Here is a 15473-nt window from a genome sequence, read left to right on the forward strand (position 1 = left end):
CCCCCAACAGATTACTGGATCCAAGTAGGGACATTCCACAATGGGTTCCCCCTTCGGAAAATAAAAATGCATAACATGTAACGTTCCTAATATAAGCAAATGTGTAACAAGAAAAAAGAAAATCACACAATGTTCAATATAGGGGATCCATATTGGGAACAACCTGCAAGGTGACACACGTGCTTATAACCCCTGTGCAACACCATAGCCATCCCCTTTAAGAAAAAATAGTTATATAATACTAACAATACTTGCTTTAATGCTTCCGTTTAGATAAATGCATACAGGCCATATTCTCTATTCAGTCCCCATGGATGTAAATTGTGAATCCAAAACTTCTCTCGTTTCTGGAGTTGTGGGGGGGGGCAACAGTCTCTATCACAAGAAACCTCAGTGCAGCCGCTGTATGGCGAGCCGTGCAAAAATGTGCCGGAACCAGTAACTTAACCACTTCCTTCCTGATAGCGGATCCGATCATGAACAGGATGGATGGTCTCTCCTACGTACGCCAGTCTGCACGGGCACTTGTGCACATACACCACATACTCACAGGCACATGTATAGGGACCTTTAATAGCAAACCTGCGAGCGGCGTAGGGGCGAGTGAATCTGTGCGTATTACACTCGAGCGCTGGTTACACCTGCCCCAAGGGTACATCCCATTCTTTAGGGGCATTAATAACCTACGTTTGGTACCCAGATCAGCTCTCACCAACCTGTCACGCAGATTACGGGGGCGCCTAAGTTCCTCCACATCAGGGTTTGCCCTTTGTACAAGGGGCCAATGCTTATTGATAATGTGATGCATCTGGCGCGTGCGAGGGGGATATGTATGTACCAATGGGATTCTGGGAAGGTTTTTACGTTCATGAATTTTTGCTTGTATGATAGTTCCACGATCTACACCCCTCACATGAGACACCTCCTTATTCAACAGCTCAGATGGAGATGCCCCCCCCCCCCCATTGAGAGAAGTTTTGGATTCACAAGTTGCAGGCATTACATCTGCAGGGACTGAATAGAGAATATGGCCTGTATGCGTTTATCTAAAAGGAAGCATTAAAGCAAGTATTGCTAGTATTATATAACTATTTTTTCTTAAAGGGGATGGCTATGGTGTTGCACAGGGGTTATAAGCACGTGTGTCACCTTGCATGGTGTTCCCAATATGGATCCCCTATATTGAACATTGTGTGATTTTCTTTTTTCTTGTTGTTACAAATTTGCTTATTTGCCCATTGTACAAAGGTTTGGGCGCCCCGGCCGAGTGAAATAATCTGGATCCTGATTTACATATGCAAATTGTGTGCTTAATGGCGTGACCTAGTCATGTGATTTTTAGGGTTCGGAATAGTTTTGGCCAGGCACTTGGCTTTGCCCTAATTCTGCTGAAAATGGCTCCAGCGTGGCCGATTCCCCTGCACCCCTAATTCACTTAGTTAGCGAATCCATAATTTGGCCGGGGCGCCCAAACATTGGCTTACACCCATGGGAGTCGCGGCTGTCTGTGCTGATTATGCCCCCCGATAAGCTACACATGCCCCCCAATCAATGGGGCCCCCACTGCCCCCCTATCACTCTGCTCTAACGCTTCCCCTTACTGTTCTGTTTTGCTCGCCAATGGCACTTTATGGCAGAGGAGCTGACAGTCGGACGCTGACATGCACTTATCTTCCTGTTGCAGGTTGGGGGCTGGGCACCTGGTCGGACTGAAGGAGAGGGGGACGCAGGGCACGGCCATGGCTGGTAAGTCCTTACTGTGGGTGCAACTAATGGCTGGGGGTGCAAGTGTGAGACATCTGTATAAAGTGGGGTAATTTGCCCCAAATAGAATTGCCCTGGCAGTGAAACACAGTGACCCCCCCATCAGTGACTTGGTATGAGCCGGCGGTGTGGCTCCAGGAAAAGGAAAGAACCCCCCATTAGGCAAACACCATGGAACACAATGGGGCTGATTTACAAGGGGAGGAGCTACATTGCACCAATGCAGTTACCCACAGCAACTAATCAGATCTTTAGTTTCATATCTAATGTAGCACACCACTCAAAGCGAATTGCTGATAGGCCGATACGTAGCCTAATGTTGGATATTCTCCCCCCCCCCCCCCCCCCAGAGTCATCAGTGGAACCGGCGTCACCATCCAACACTGTGGAAATGAGGAGTGCATCCAGCAGCCTGGAATCAGGTAGGTACCCCAAGTGTAGGACTGGGGCCCTAACGCTGTTAAACTATGTGGGTGCTGGTAGTTGAACATAACCCTTTCCGCACCATGGATGGAACTGATGCTGGCATGAAAAGGGTTAAAGGGGACGTATTGTGGGAAAAACAATATTGTGCCAATAAATTGTACTGAACTAAATACAGAAGGGGTGGGCTTTATACAGTAGTTTCCCCCAAACCCCACTAGCCCCGCCCATCTACTTCCTGCCACCTCCTTTCCCAGGCTGTGCAGGGGGGCGGCGGCACTGTAGGATAGGAACCAATCAGCAGCCAGGCTGACCTGATAGGGAACTGAAGCCTAGTGTACCCATGACATCATCCCTATCCAGGGGGGCACAGGGGCCCAGGCAATTTTCACTTTTAATATTCTGAGAAAACAGGATTGTTACGTTAACCCTTTAGTAGGATGTAGGGAGTGCTATTCTGAGACAACTTGAAATTAGTCTTCATTTTTTATTATTTGGGATTTTGGAATGATTTAGTTTTTTGTTCAGCAGCATCTTAGAGAGGGAGGCACCAGTGTATTAGGGGGCGCCGCCGGGCCAACTATCAGTGTATTAGGGGGCGCCGCCGGGCCAACTATCGGTGTATTAGGGGGCGCCGCCGGGCCAACTATCAGTGTATTAGGGGGCGCCGCCGGGGCCAACTATCAGTGTTAGGGCGCCGCCGGGCCAACTATCAGTGTATTAGGGGGCGCCGCCGGGCCAACTATCAGTGTATTAGGGGGCGCCGCCGGGCCAACTATCAGTGTATTAGGGGGCGCCGCCGGGCCAACTATCAGTGTATTAGGGGGCGCCGCCGGGCCAACTATCAGTGTATTAGGGGGCGCCGCCGGGCCAACTATCAGTGTATTAGGGGGCGCCGCCGGGCGCCAACTATCAGTGTATTAGGGGGCGCCGCCGGGCCAACTATCAGTGTATTAGGGGGCGCCGCCGGGCCAACTATCAGTGTATTAGGGGGCGCCGCCGGGCCGGCTACCAGTGTATTAGGGGGCGCCGCCGGGCCAACTATCAGTGTATTAGGGGGCGCCGCCGGGCCGGCTACCAGTGTATTAGGGGGCGCTACCAACGTTATTGAACCAATACTATCTAACCCGTGGCCCCAACGCTGTTGTTGAACTACAAATGCCAAACGTGGGTGCTGGCAGTTGAACACAACCCTTTCCGCACCGTAGATAGAACTAACACATCGGTACCAACGGGCCAGCACCAATGATACAATGTATGGAACCCATTTCACTGTAGCATCATGAGTAACCTGCCGCCCCCGCCTTGCCCCGCCGCCTCCATCTTTCCCAACTGTCTCCATCTTGCCCTACTGTCTCCATGTTGCCCTACTGTCTCCATCTTGCCCTACTGTCTCCATCTTGTCCTACTGTCCCCATCTTGCCCTACTGTCTCCATCTTGCCCTACTGTCCCCATCTTGCCCTACTGTCCCCATCTTGTCCTACTGTCCCCATCTTGCCCTACTGTCTCCATCTTGCCCTACTGTCTCCATCTTGCCCTACTGTCTCCATCTTGCCCTACTGTCTCCATCTTGTCCTACTGTCCCCATCTTGCCCTACTGTCTCCATCTTGCCCTACTGTCCCCATCTTGCCCTACTGTCCCTAAAGTCATTTCTGCCGATGTTGCCCCCGTGCTATAGGAATGACTGTGTGAGAGCTTTCCTTCCTGACTTTCCGTTTCCCCCCCCCCCGTAGGTGAAATGGACTGTTCCGAAAGCCAAGATACTGATGGAGCTGAGAGCAAGGACTGTGAGCCGACAGGTAACTACATCTGGGTCTGGGCAGGGGTTCTGCCCCATTCATCAAAATAAAAAAAAAAAAACCAAAAGGCAAATGGAATAAATCAAGGTGATGGGCCCCTATAGACAAATAAATAAAGCTCATCCTTTCACAATATAATGGAATACAGAGCCCCCGTGCAGCCTGCCTGTATCCCACCCCCACAATGCACCTTGTACCTTTACTCATTATGAAGTGAATGTATTATTCTTATATATAGCTCTCATAGCTCTCCCATTGTGTTATATGCATCTTATTAAAGTATTACCCATCAGCACAGAGATATGACATGGTGTTGCTGTCAGCCATCACCCTCACCAACCTGTACAGAGAGATCCCATAAAACATAGGGATTCCCCTGTACTAAGCACAATTCAGCAGGAACAGCCCCCTAAGTTTGCCCATAGCCTGTACAGAGAGATCCCATAAAACTATGGCACATAGGGATTCCCCTGTACTAAGCACAATTCAGCAGGAACAGCCCCCTAAGTTTGCCCATAGCCTGTACAGAGAGATCCCATAAAACTATGGCACATAGGGATTCCCCTGTACTAAGCACAATTCAGCAGGAACAGCCCCCTAAGTTTGCCCATAGCCTGTACAGAGAGATCCCATAAAACTATGGCACATAGGGATTCCCCTGTACTAAGCACAATTCAGCAGGAACAGCCCCCTAAGTTTGCCCATAGCCTGTACAGAGAGATCCCATAAAACTATGGCACATAGGGATTCCCCTGTACTAAGCACAATTCAGCAGGAACAGCCCCCTAAGTTTGCTCATAGCCTGTACAGAGAGATACCATAAAACTATGGCACATAGTGATTCCCCTGTACTAAGCACAATTCAGCAGGAACAGCCCCCTAAGTTTGCCCATAGCCTGTACAGAGAGATCCCATAAAACTATGGCACATAGGGATTCCCCTGTACTAAGCACAATTCAGCAGGAACAGCCCCCTAAGTTTGCTCATAATATAGAAATGGAAAAAGCTAGCACCGTCCTCACTAACTATGCACTTTCAGCTTGTAGCTGTCTACACTCCTATCTTAAGATTGTATGAAATGGAGTAAGAACACTGAGGTAACGTGCAACTGAAGTAAAATTGTACAAAAAAAAGGAGAAGAAATACAAGGAGACACCCAAACAGGTGGTCCCTGTCTAGACTTCAGAATTGCTGCACCGTTAACCCCAAAAAAGAAAGAGAAAAAAGGTGAAAATTATAATAGGCAATTCACTTGATCAAGTGTCATGGGACATTAAAACTTAACCTTTATTGGTAAAAATTAAAAGAGTAAAGTATATCTAGAAATAATCCCCATTAAAAATCGCCTGGGGTGATATTCAATTAAAGTACAAACTATGAGGTATTATAAGGCTGCTCAGAGTTAACCTGCCTCATTCAATTCATTAAATGTATCAGCTTAAAAAATAACTATTGTATCAAACACTCTCCTCAATTCAAAAGCCCCGTAGAGGCAGCCAAGGAGAGATTGCAAAAACACCTGCAACAATTGTTGCAAGATTGTTTTCCTTATGAGCTATATTAACTGCTGAAACGGGGTAGGGGATTCAGACCTCGTGGTAGCTGTGTTAAAGTACAGAACTCTTTCAGCTACAGGCTACAAATTCGGCCGTTTTCTGTGCCCCCCACCCCACCATGAAATGAGTGCAGGTAGCTCAAAATTGCAGCTTAACCTCCCGTTTTTTTTTTAACATTGAGGCACCCCTGCTTACTAAAATGCACATCAGTCGTGCAGACAAATCAGCCCACCCTTCCAAACCCAGAGCCCCGCATCAACACCCGCTTCCACCCCCCTTCAAGCCCGACGCGCGTTTCGCCCCTTCACGAGGAGCTTTGTCAAGGACTGGCGCGCGCCCCCCAGGATGTCGGCTTTTAAAACTGGTGTAGCACTTCCGATTGGGCAGCTGGCGTCTCAACAGGGAATTCCCCTATGACGTCATTGAGAGACCCGGACTGCACATGCTATTTCTGGTTCAGAGAAGGAGATGTAGATCTGCTACATATTCTGACACTAGGGGGCGCTGTATTAATATTATAACTGGAACAAAGGGGGCAGAAATAATTTGGGATATCATATATTGAAACTTGTTGAATTGATGTTGAATAAAATATGAAAAATAAATTTAATTAATGATGAGTGTTTATTTATTCCAAAAAGCATTCAGGGTGATGCTTCTATTCAGACCATTGGGGATAGCGAGTTTAACAAGAAGATCCACTCACTCTCTTTCTTGATTAGGGCTTTGTCAAGATCTCCTCCTCGTAGTCCTAAGCTAATTTTGCTGAGCCCTGACATCTTCAGACCCACGCTTTTGCCCTCATGTTTTTCATAGAAATGTCTGGCGATGGGGGTCATTTTGATGTTGCTGCAGGCATCTGTATTTGACTGTTCAATGTTCCTGACATGTTCGAGTAATCTATCTTTAAGCATCCTAATCGTTTTACCCACATATTGTTTGCCACAAGGGCAAGTAATGAGATAGATAATACTTTCCGAACGGCAGTTGAAATAATCTCTCACTGCATGTTTGATGTTAAATCTATCTATTACTGAATTGAGGTTGTATATATATTTGCATGCTTTGCAATGGCCACATGTGTAGGTCCCCTTCAGTTTCGTGCTGCTGGTAACAGTGGATGATTGAAAATGACTCGAGACCAGTTTATCCCTTAAATTAGGGGATCTCCGGCAACATGTACTAGGGGATTCTCCCACATATTTCCGCAGCGTTGTATCAGTGCGTAGTACATGCCAATGTTTTTTCAGAATAGCAATAATCGAAGGCCATTGATTATTAAAGGTACTAACAAACCTTATGCATTCTTCTGATGATTGGGTCTTTTTCTGACCAGTCAGTAAGAGATTGGTACGTTTGAGACCACAGGCACGATGGTAAGCCTGTCTGATTATTCTTCCGCTGTACCCTCTATCCCTAAACCTTGTCATCAGTTCTTTTGCTCTTTTTACAAAAACAGTGTGATCAGAGCAGTTACGTCTGAGTCTGATGAACTCACCATAAGGGATTGCTCTCTTAGTAGATTTTAGATGATGGCTTTGGAAATGTAAAATAGAATTGGTCGCCGTCGGTTTTCTGTATAGGTCAGTTGTAAGCATGCCATCTGTCATAATGTCGACAGTAATATCAAGAAAATCAATTTTGTGGGTGCTATAGGTGTGAGTGAGTTTGATGTTAAGGCTATTCTCATTCAATTGGAGGAGGAAATCATCCAATAATTCTATCGTCCCTGTCCAAAGAAAAAACAGGTCGTCGATATAGCGGAACCAATCCAGTACAAATTGAGTGTAGTGTGTCAATTCATCATTGAAAACCCAATTTGCTTCCCACCAACCAAGAAATAAATTGGCATATGTAGGAGCGAAAGCAGCTCCCATTGCCACCCCGCGTTGTTGTAGATAAAATTTGTTATTAAAGATGAAAAAATTATGTGTCAAACAGAATTGAGTAATTGATATAATGAAATCAATATACTGGGGATCCCAGTCACTCTCTGTCTCCAGAAAGAACCTGATTGCCATTAGGCCAAATTTGTGTAGAATACACGTGTATAGAGACTCAACATCACACGTGACCAGGATTGTTCCAGGTGGTACTTTGACATTCTCAATTTTGGATAATAAATCGCTTGTATCACGTGTGTACGAAGGTAGTCTACAAACAAACGGACGCAATTTCTTATCTATATATATGCTCGCCTGTTCACATAAATTACCATTCCCTGACACTATTGGTCTCCCAGGGGGTTTGGTAATATTTTTGTGAATCTTTGGTAACATATAAAAGGTCGGAGTTCTAGAGTGTATATTGATCAAAGCTTTAAGTTCAGGTTTGGTAAGTAGCCCTGTGTGGTAACCATCTTGAACAATGACATTGTATGACTCACGGAAGGCAAGGGTTGGGTCATGATGTAATTTGCTGTAGCACTTGACATTAGTCAATTGCTTAAGTGCTTTGGCTATGTATAAAATTTTTGGCCAGATCACAACATTGCCCCCCTTGTCAGATGGTTTAATAACTACATCGTCCCAATTTTTAATTTGTGAAATGGCTGACCTTTCACCTTGGCTCAAATTGGAAGTTCCTGTGCTGGAAAGTTTAAGAAATTGGGTTTTCAATGATGAATTGACACACTACACTCAATTTGTATTGGATTGGTTCCGCTATATCGACGACCTGTTTTTTCTTTGGACAGGGACGATAGAATTATTGGATGATTTCCTCCTCCAATTGAATGAGAATAGCCTTAACATCAAACTCACTCACACCTATAGCACCCACAAAATTGATTTTCTTGATATTACTGTCGACATTATGACAGATGGCATGCTTACAACTGACCTATACAGAAAACCGACGGCGACCAATTCTATTTTACATTTCCAAAGCCATCATCTAAAATCTACTAAGAGAGCAATCCCTTATGGTGAGTTCATCAGACTCAGACGTAACTGCTCTGATCACACTGTTTTTGTAAAAAGAGCAAAAGAACTGATGACAAGGTTTAGGGATAGAGGGTACAGCGGAAGAATAATCAGACAGGCTTACCATCGTGCCTGTGGTCTCAAACGTACCAATCTCTTACTGACTGGTCAGAAAAAGACCCAATCATCAGAAGAATGCATAAGGTTTGTTAGTACCTTTAATAATCAATGGCCTTCGATTATTGCTATTCTGAAAAAACATTGGCATGTACTACGCACTGATACAACGCTGCGGAAATATGTGGGAGAATCCCCTAGTACATGTTGCCGGAGATCCCCTAATTTAAGGGATAAACTGGTCTCGAGTCATTTTCAATCATCCACTGTTACCAGCAGCACGAAACTGAAGGGGACCTACACATGTGGCCATTGCAAAGCATGCAAATATATATACAACCTCAATTCAGTAATAGATAGATTTAACATCAAACATGCAGTGAGAGATTATTTCAACTGCCGTTCGGAAAGTATTATCTATCTCATTACTTGCCCTTGTGGCAAACAATATGTGGGTAAAACGATTAGGATGCTTAAAGATAGATTACTCGAACATGTCAGGAACATTGAACAGTCAAATACAGATGCCTGCAGCAACATCAAAATGACCCCCATCGCCAGACATTTCTATGAAAAACATGAGGGCAAAAGCGTGGGTCTGAAGATGTCAGGGCTCAGCAAAATTAGCTTAGGACTACGAGGAGGAGATCTTGACAAAGCCCTAATCAAGAAAGAGAGTGAGTGGATCTTCTTGTTAAACTCGCTATCCCCAATGGTCTGAATAGAAGCATCACCCTGAATGCTTTTTTGGAATAAAATAAACACTCATCATTAAATTTATTTTTCATATTTTATTCAACATCAATTCAACAAGTTTCAATATATGATATCCCAAATTATTTCTGCCCCCTTTGTTCCAGTTATAATATTAATACAGCGCCCCCTAGTGTCAGAATATGTAGCAGATCTACATCTCCTTCTCTGAACCAGAAATAGCATGTGCAGTCCGGGTCTCTCAATGACGTCATAGGGGAATTCCCTGTTGAGACGCCAGCTGCCCAATCGGAAGTGCTACACCAGTTTTAAAAGCCGACATCCTGGGGGGCGCGCGCCAGTCCTTGACAAAGCTCCTCGTGAAGGGGCGAAACGCGCGTCGGGCTTGAAGGGGGGTGGAGCGGGTGTTGATGCGGGGCTCTGGGTTTGGAAGGGTGGGCTGATTTGTCTGCACGACTGATGTGCATTTTAGTAAGCAGGGGTGCCTCAATGTTAAAAAAAAAACGGGAGGTTAAGCTGCAATTTTGAGCTACCTGCACTCATTTCATGGTGGGGTGGGGGGCACAGAAAACGGCCGAATTTGTAGCCTGTAGCTGAAAGAGTTCTGTACTTTAACACAGCTACCACGAGGTCTGAATCCCCTACCCCGTTTCAGCAGGTAATATAGCTCATAAGGAAAACAATCTTGCAACAATTGTTGCAGGTGTTTTTGCAATCTCTCCTTGGCTGCCTCTACGGGGCTTTTGAATTGAGGAGAGTGTTTGATACAATAGTTATTTTTTAAGCTGATACATTTAATGAATTGAATGAAGCAGGTTAACTCTGAGCAGCCTTATAATACCTCATAGTTTGTACTTTAATTGAATATCACCCCAGGCGATTTTTAATGGGGATTATTTCTAGATATACTTTACTCTTTTAATTTTTACCAATAAAGGTTAAGTTTTAATGTCCCATGACACTTGATCAAGTGAATTGCCTATTATAATTTTCACCTTTTTTCTCTTTCTTTTTTGGGGTTAACGGTGCAGCAATTCTGAAGTCTAGACAGGGACCACCTGTTTGTATTGTATTGTATTTCTTCTCCTTTTTTAAGTTTGCTCATAGCCTGTACAGAGAGATACCATAAAACTATGGCACATAGGGATTCCCCTGTACTAAGCACAATTCAGCAGGAACAGCCCCCTAAGTTTGCTCATAGCCTGTACAGAGAGATACCATAAAACTATGGCACATAGGGATTCCCCTGTACTAAGCACAATTCAGCAGGAACAGCCCCCTAAGTTTGCTCATAGCCTGTACAGAGAGATACCATAAAACTATGGCACATAGGGATTCCCCTGTACTAAGCACAATTCAGCAGGAACAGCCCCCTAAGTTTGCTCATAGCCTGTACAGAGAGATACCATAAAACTATGGCACATAGGGATTCCCCTGTACTAAGTACAATTCAGCAGGAACAGACATTGCCTCCCTCCCTGAAATCCACTTGTCACACACCATTAAATCTCCCCTGATTACCCAATGCAAGACACTCTGTGCAGAGACACCCAGGAAATCACTGGGAGACTGGGTTCCGGTAGGTTATTGGAGGTCCCGTGAGACCCTGCCACCCCCCACCCAGCAATTTTCAGTACAATATTTTAAATACTCTCTTTGTGTTCTGCAGTTTCTAATGCGAATTGTGCGAAGCTGAATGATTTCAATGGAAACTCCGGCACCAGTGACCCGAATGACAACGGTAATTTATTATTATTCTCTGGAGAATTCAATGTATTTGCCCCTTGTCCCTCCTTAATGGCTGTATTAATAACATTGGTTCCCTCCGTGTATCACCCTTCATGTGATGGTTACTCACAAGCTTGCGGCCGCCATCTTGGATTTTCCAGTTTGGCTTTCCAGTCTGAACCGGCAGCTTTACCCACTGTGCCACTGCTGATGCCACGTTGTGGGGTAATTGTTCCACTCAACAGTGGCGCCACTCATTGGCGTTATACAGTTGGTCTGGTTGGATTTATCTTTATGATGCTGCTCAGGACAGCGGCCATATGTAGCTGAATTAGGTAGCGATTACTTTTTGGGTTGCCTTGCCCTTTAACTCTGATTTATATACAAATGGAACAACATTTCCTATAAGGAAGCGCTGTCCTCAAATGACTGGGCAAGGCCCAAGCAGTGGCCCAATATGGCAGTGACTTTCCATTCATGGCAATACTCTGTGCCACCTCTAGATGGCAGCAATATACATTGACTTTCCATTGTAAATTGGGTGCAAAGGGGACATAAGAGCTCACTCACGTCCTCAATGGCTGCCGGCAAAGTGCAGTCTTTTCCCCACAATGTGCCATTTCCTTCACTGCAAATCAGGCACAATTGTGTAGAATGTTTTATAAAAATTGACTGGTTCTGCCCACATGTGGGACACGGCCACGTTCTGCATCTGCATTTAATGTTTCCTCTCTAATCATTTGGTCTCTGTTCTGCCCCAGGTACCAACGGGCCGAGGGAGGAGTCTCTGGACAAGAAAAATGGATCTGAAGGTGGAGAATGATCTATTCCAGACTATATGTCCGCAGCATAGTTCTGTACTTAATCCCACGGGTTCTGCCCATTACGCACAGGGTGACCCAATCCCACGGGTTCTGCCCATTGCGCACAGGGTGACCCAATCCCACGGGTTCTGCCCATTGCGCACAGGGTGACCCAATCCCACGGGTTCTGCCCATTGCGCACAGGGTGACCCAATCCCACGGGTTCTGCCCAATCCCAGGGGTTCTGCCCATTGCGCACAGGGTGACCCAATCCCAGGGGTTCTGCCCATTGCGCACAGGGTGACCCAATCCCACGGGTTCTGCCCATTGCGCACAGGGTGACCCAATCCCACGGGTTCTGCCCATTGCGCACAGGGTGACCCAATCCCGCGGGTTCTGCCCATTACGCACAGGGTGACCCAATCCCGCGGGTTCTGCCCATTACGCACAGGGTGACCCAATCCCACGGGTTCTGCCCATTACGCACAGGGTGACCTAAATCCCAGGGGTTCTGCCCATTGCGCACAGTGGATACCTTTCCCCCCTACTGTTCTAGCACACACCCGTGTGATTCTATCCCTTCATTTCCTATTGAGACGGGTGCTGATGCGCCAACTCACAGGCTGCTGGGCACTCTCTCTGGGGGGCACATCTCTCTGTGGCACCTCCATGTTTTAGCCTGAGGGCAATGTGGCGCTTCTACGGAAGATGATTATACAGGGCCCAGCACAATTGCACCCCCTCATGGCAGCCTGGTTTACACCCAGTAGCACCTACAGTGCACCCCTGCTAATTCCCTTCTGTGGGTGACCTGTGGGCACACTGTGAGGGATCCTTATAGGCAATAATGTTCCTGTGTAGAACATTCTGTGAGAGCGCCGAGACGGTATAGAGAGAGCGCCGAGACGGTATAGAGAGAGCGCCGAGACGGTATAGAGAGAGCGCCGAGACGGTATAGAGAGAGCGCCGAGACGGTATAGAGAGAGCGCCGAGACGGTATAGAGAGAGCGCCGAGACGGTATAGAGAGAGCGCCGAGACGGTATAGAGAGAGCGCCGAGACAGCAGCGTCTCATTCTCTTCTGTATTTCAGATGGGAATAAAGCCACGCAGATCTTCTTTGTAAACCAGATGAATATCTATTGGAGCCCGAGTGATACCAATCAAGGGGAGAAAAACCACCCGAAGAGGAGACACAGCACAGGCAATGAGGAAAGTGAGAGCAAACGCAAGAAACCAACGCGCTCACCTCTCAGGGACACGGGCAGTAACGCCACAGAAAACGCCAGTTAATGAGGCAGTGCCAGCTGCCAGCACCACCGCCCCAAAGGGGATCAGAATGGGGTTTCCATTTAGAACCCAGAGGAGTGACAGGGAGTGACATTTTTTGTACCTAAATAAATGGGCATTTTTTTTCTAGTGGATGAAAGTAGGAACCAGCGGAATAACGACATGTTGTGCAACGGGCGCCAATAAGCCGCTGATTACGGGCAATGGAAAGGCCAACATTTTAAACTAGGGTCCCAGTTTTGGGCACAGCTTGGCAAATATACTCAGCAACCAACTAAGGGCAATTAACAAAGGGAAAGGGGCTCTATACTGGGAACATTGCTTCTCTATACAACGCATAGCAACCGGCAATGCCAACATCTGTCTCTGAGCTTTCCATATGATGGTGCCAGGGCAGGAGGGCAGCCAGTGATACTGGGGGGGACAGTCAGGTTATGGGCATCCCCAACAACAGGGGTCCCCAACCTTTTTTGCATCACGGACCGGTTTCAAGCAAGACAATTTTCCCAAGGACCGGGGATGGGGGGGCGCACCTAGTGCATAGTATATAATTTAATTACATATATAATGTAAATATCATTATTAAATGTTATATTATGCACTTTATTATAATTATATACAGCTTAATAAAGTACTTTGGTCCTTGTCCTGATCAGTAGAAATCTTCCTGGGCTTCGCATAGCTGTTGCCGTGGCTGTGTAACACATCGGGGAGTTGGGATCACAGGTAACTGGGACCAGAGGTGGCCCAGTTCAGCACAACCCACGGCCCGGCACTGGTCCCCGGACCGCTGGTTGGGGACCCCTGCCCAACAAGAGTTGTTTGTAAGGGGAGGGGAGATTCTGCCCAGCAGAGCTTACAGTCTAAGGAAGGGGCAGCGAGACAGAATGGTCACAGACGGGAGGTGGCAGTGAGTGAGGATGGCAGTAAGAGATGGAGACACTGAGGGGAGTGTGGGGGGCAGAAATGTCCAGCCCCTGGGACATGTTACTAAAGAGTTAATACTGGCCCCTTCCTCTGGTTGCCTGGTGGGCCCCCAACTCTCCAATCTCTCTCCCGTACAGACTTACTTAAACATTACTTGTGCTCCCCCCGCCCTGTACATATACCCCTGCTCTCCCCCCAGCCCCCTGCATATACCCCTGCTCTCCCCCCAGCCCCTCTACATATACCCCTGCTCTCCCCCCAGCCCCCTGTACATATACCCCTGCTCTCCCCCCAGCCCCCTGTACATATACCCCTGCACTCCCCCCAGCCCCCTCTACATATACCCCTGCTCTCCCTCCAGCCCCCTCTACATATACCCCTGCTCTCCCCCAGCCCCCTCTACATATACCCTCCCCTCCCCCCAGCCCCCTCTACATATACCCCTGCTCTCCCTCCAGCCCCCTCTACATATACCCCCCCTCCCCCCAGCCCCCTCTACATATACCCCTGCTCTCCCTCCAGCCCCCTCTACATATACCCCTGCTCTCACTCCAGCCCCCTCTACATATACCCCTGCTCTCCCCCCAGCCCCCTCTACATATACCCCTGCTCTCCCCCAGCCCCCTCTACATATACCCCTGCTCTCCCTCCAGCCCCCTCTACATATACCCCTGCTCTCCCTCCAGCCCCCTCTACATATACCCCTGCTCTCCCTCCAGCCCCCTCTACATATACCCCTGCACTCCCCCCAGCCCCCTCTACATATACCCCTGCTCTCCCTCCAGCCCCCTCTACATATACCCCTGCTCTCCCTCCAGCCCCCTCTACATATACCCCTGCTCTCACTCCAGCCCCCTCTACATATACCCCTGCTCTCCCCCAGCCCCCTCTACATATACCCCTGCTCTCCCCCAGCCCCCTCTACATATACCCCTGCTCTCCCCAGCCCCCTCTACATATACCCCTGCTCTCCCTCCAGCCCCCTCTACATATACCCCTGCACTCCCCCCAGCCCCCTCTACATATACCCCTGCTCTCCCTCCAGCCCCCTCTACATATACCCCTGCTCTCCCTCCAGCCCCTCTACATATACCCCTGCTCTCCCTCCAGCCCCCTCTACATATACCCCTGCTCTCACTCCAGCCCCCTCTACATATACCCCTGCTCTCCCCCCAGCCCCCTCTACATATACCCCTGCTCTCCCCCAGCCCCCTCTACATATACCCCTGCTCTCCCTCCAGCCCCCTCTACATATACCCTGCTCTCCCTCCAGCCCCCTCTACATATACCCCTGCTCTCCCTCCAGCCCCCTCTACATATACCCCTGCTCTCCCCCACAGCCCCCTCTACATATACCCCTGCACTCCCCCCAGCCCCCTCTACATATACCCCTGCTCTCCCCCAGCCCCCTCTACATATACCCCTCCC

At 47.8% G+C, this 15473-nt stretch overlaps 1 protein-coding gene across 1 annotated transcript; it reads left to right on the forward strand.

Moving 5' to 3' along the window:
• Nucleotides 1-1247: 1247 nt before the first annotated feature.
• LOC101734906 lies at nt 1248-13770 on the forward strand. The gene is made up of 6 exons (XM_031901849.1): nt 1248-1746; nt 2115-2186; nt 3923-3988; nt 10969-11040; nt 11789-11839; nt 12922-13770. Exons 1-6 carry the CDS (start codon nt 1662-1664, stop codon nt 13119-13121), a joined length of 546 nt encoding a protein of 181 aa, XP_031757709.1. The 5' UTR covers nt 1248-1661; the 3' UTR covers nt 13122-13770.
• The last annotated feature ends 1703 nt before the right edge of the window (nt 13771-15473 follow it).

Source organism: Xenopus tropicalis, chromosome 5 (genome assembly GCF_000004195.4).
Source record: "Xenopus tropicalis strain Nigerian chromosome 5, UCB_Xtro_10.0, whole genome shotgun sequence".
NCBI classification, from domain to species: domain Eukaryota; kingdom Metazoa; phylum Chordata; class Amphibia; order Anura; family Pipidae; genus Xenopus; species Xenopus tropicalis.

Bases quoted from the DNA above. Each gene is read 5' to 3' on its own strand.
- LOC101734906 (XM_031901849.1), top strand. From the start codon at position 1,662: ATGCACTTATCTTCCTGTTGCAGGTTGGGGGCTGGGCACCTGGTCGGA. The intron at 1,747-2,114 runs GTAAGTCCTTAC...CCCCCCCCCCAG, and splicing joins GCAGGGCACGGCCATGGCTG to AGTCATCAGTGGAACCGGCG. The intron at 3,989-10,968 runs GTAACTACATCT...TGTGTTCTGCAG, and splicing joins CAAGGACTGTGAGCCGACAG to TTTCTAATGCGAATTGTGCG.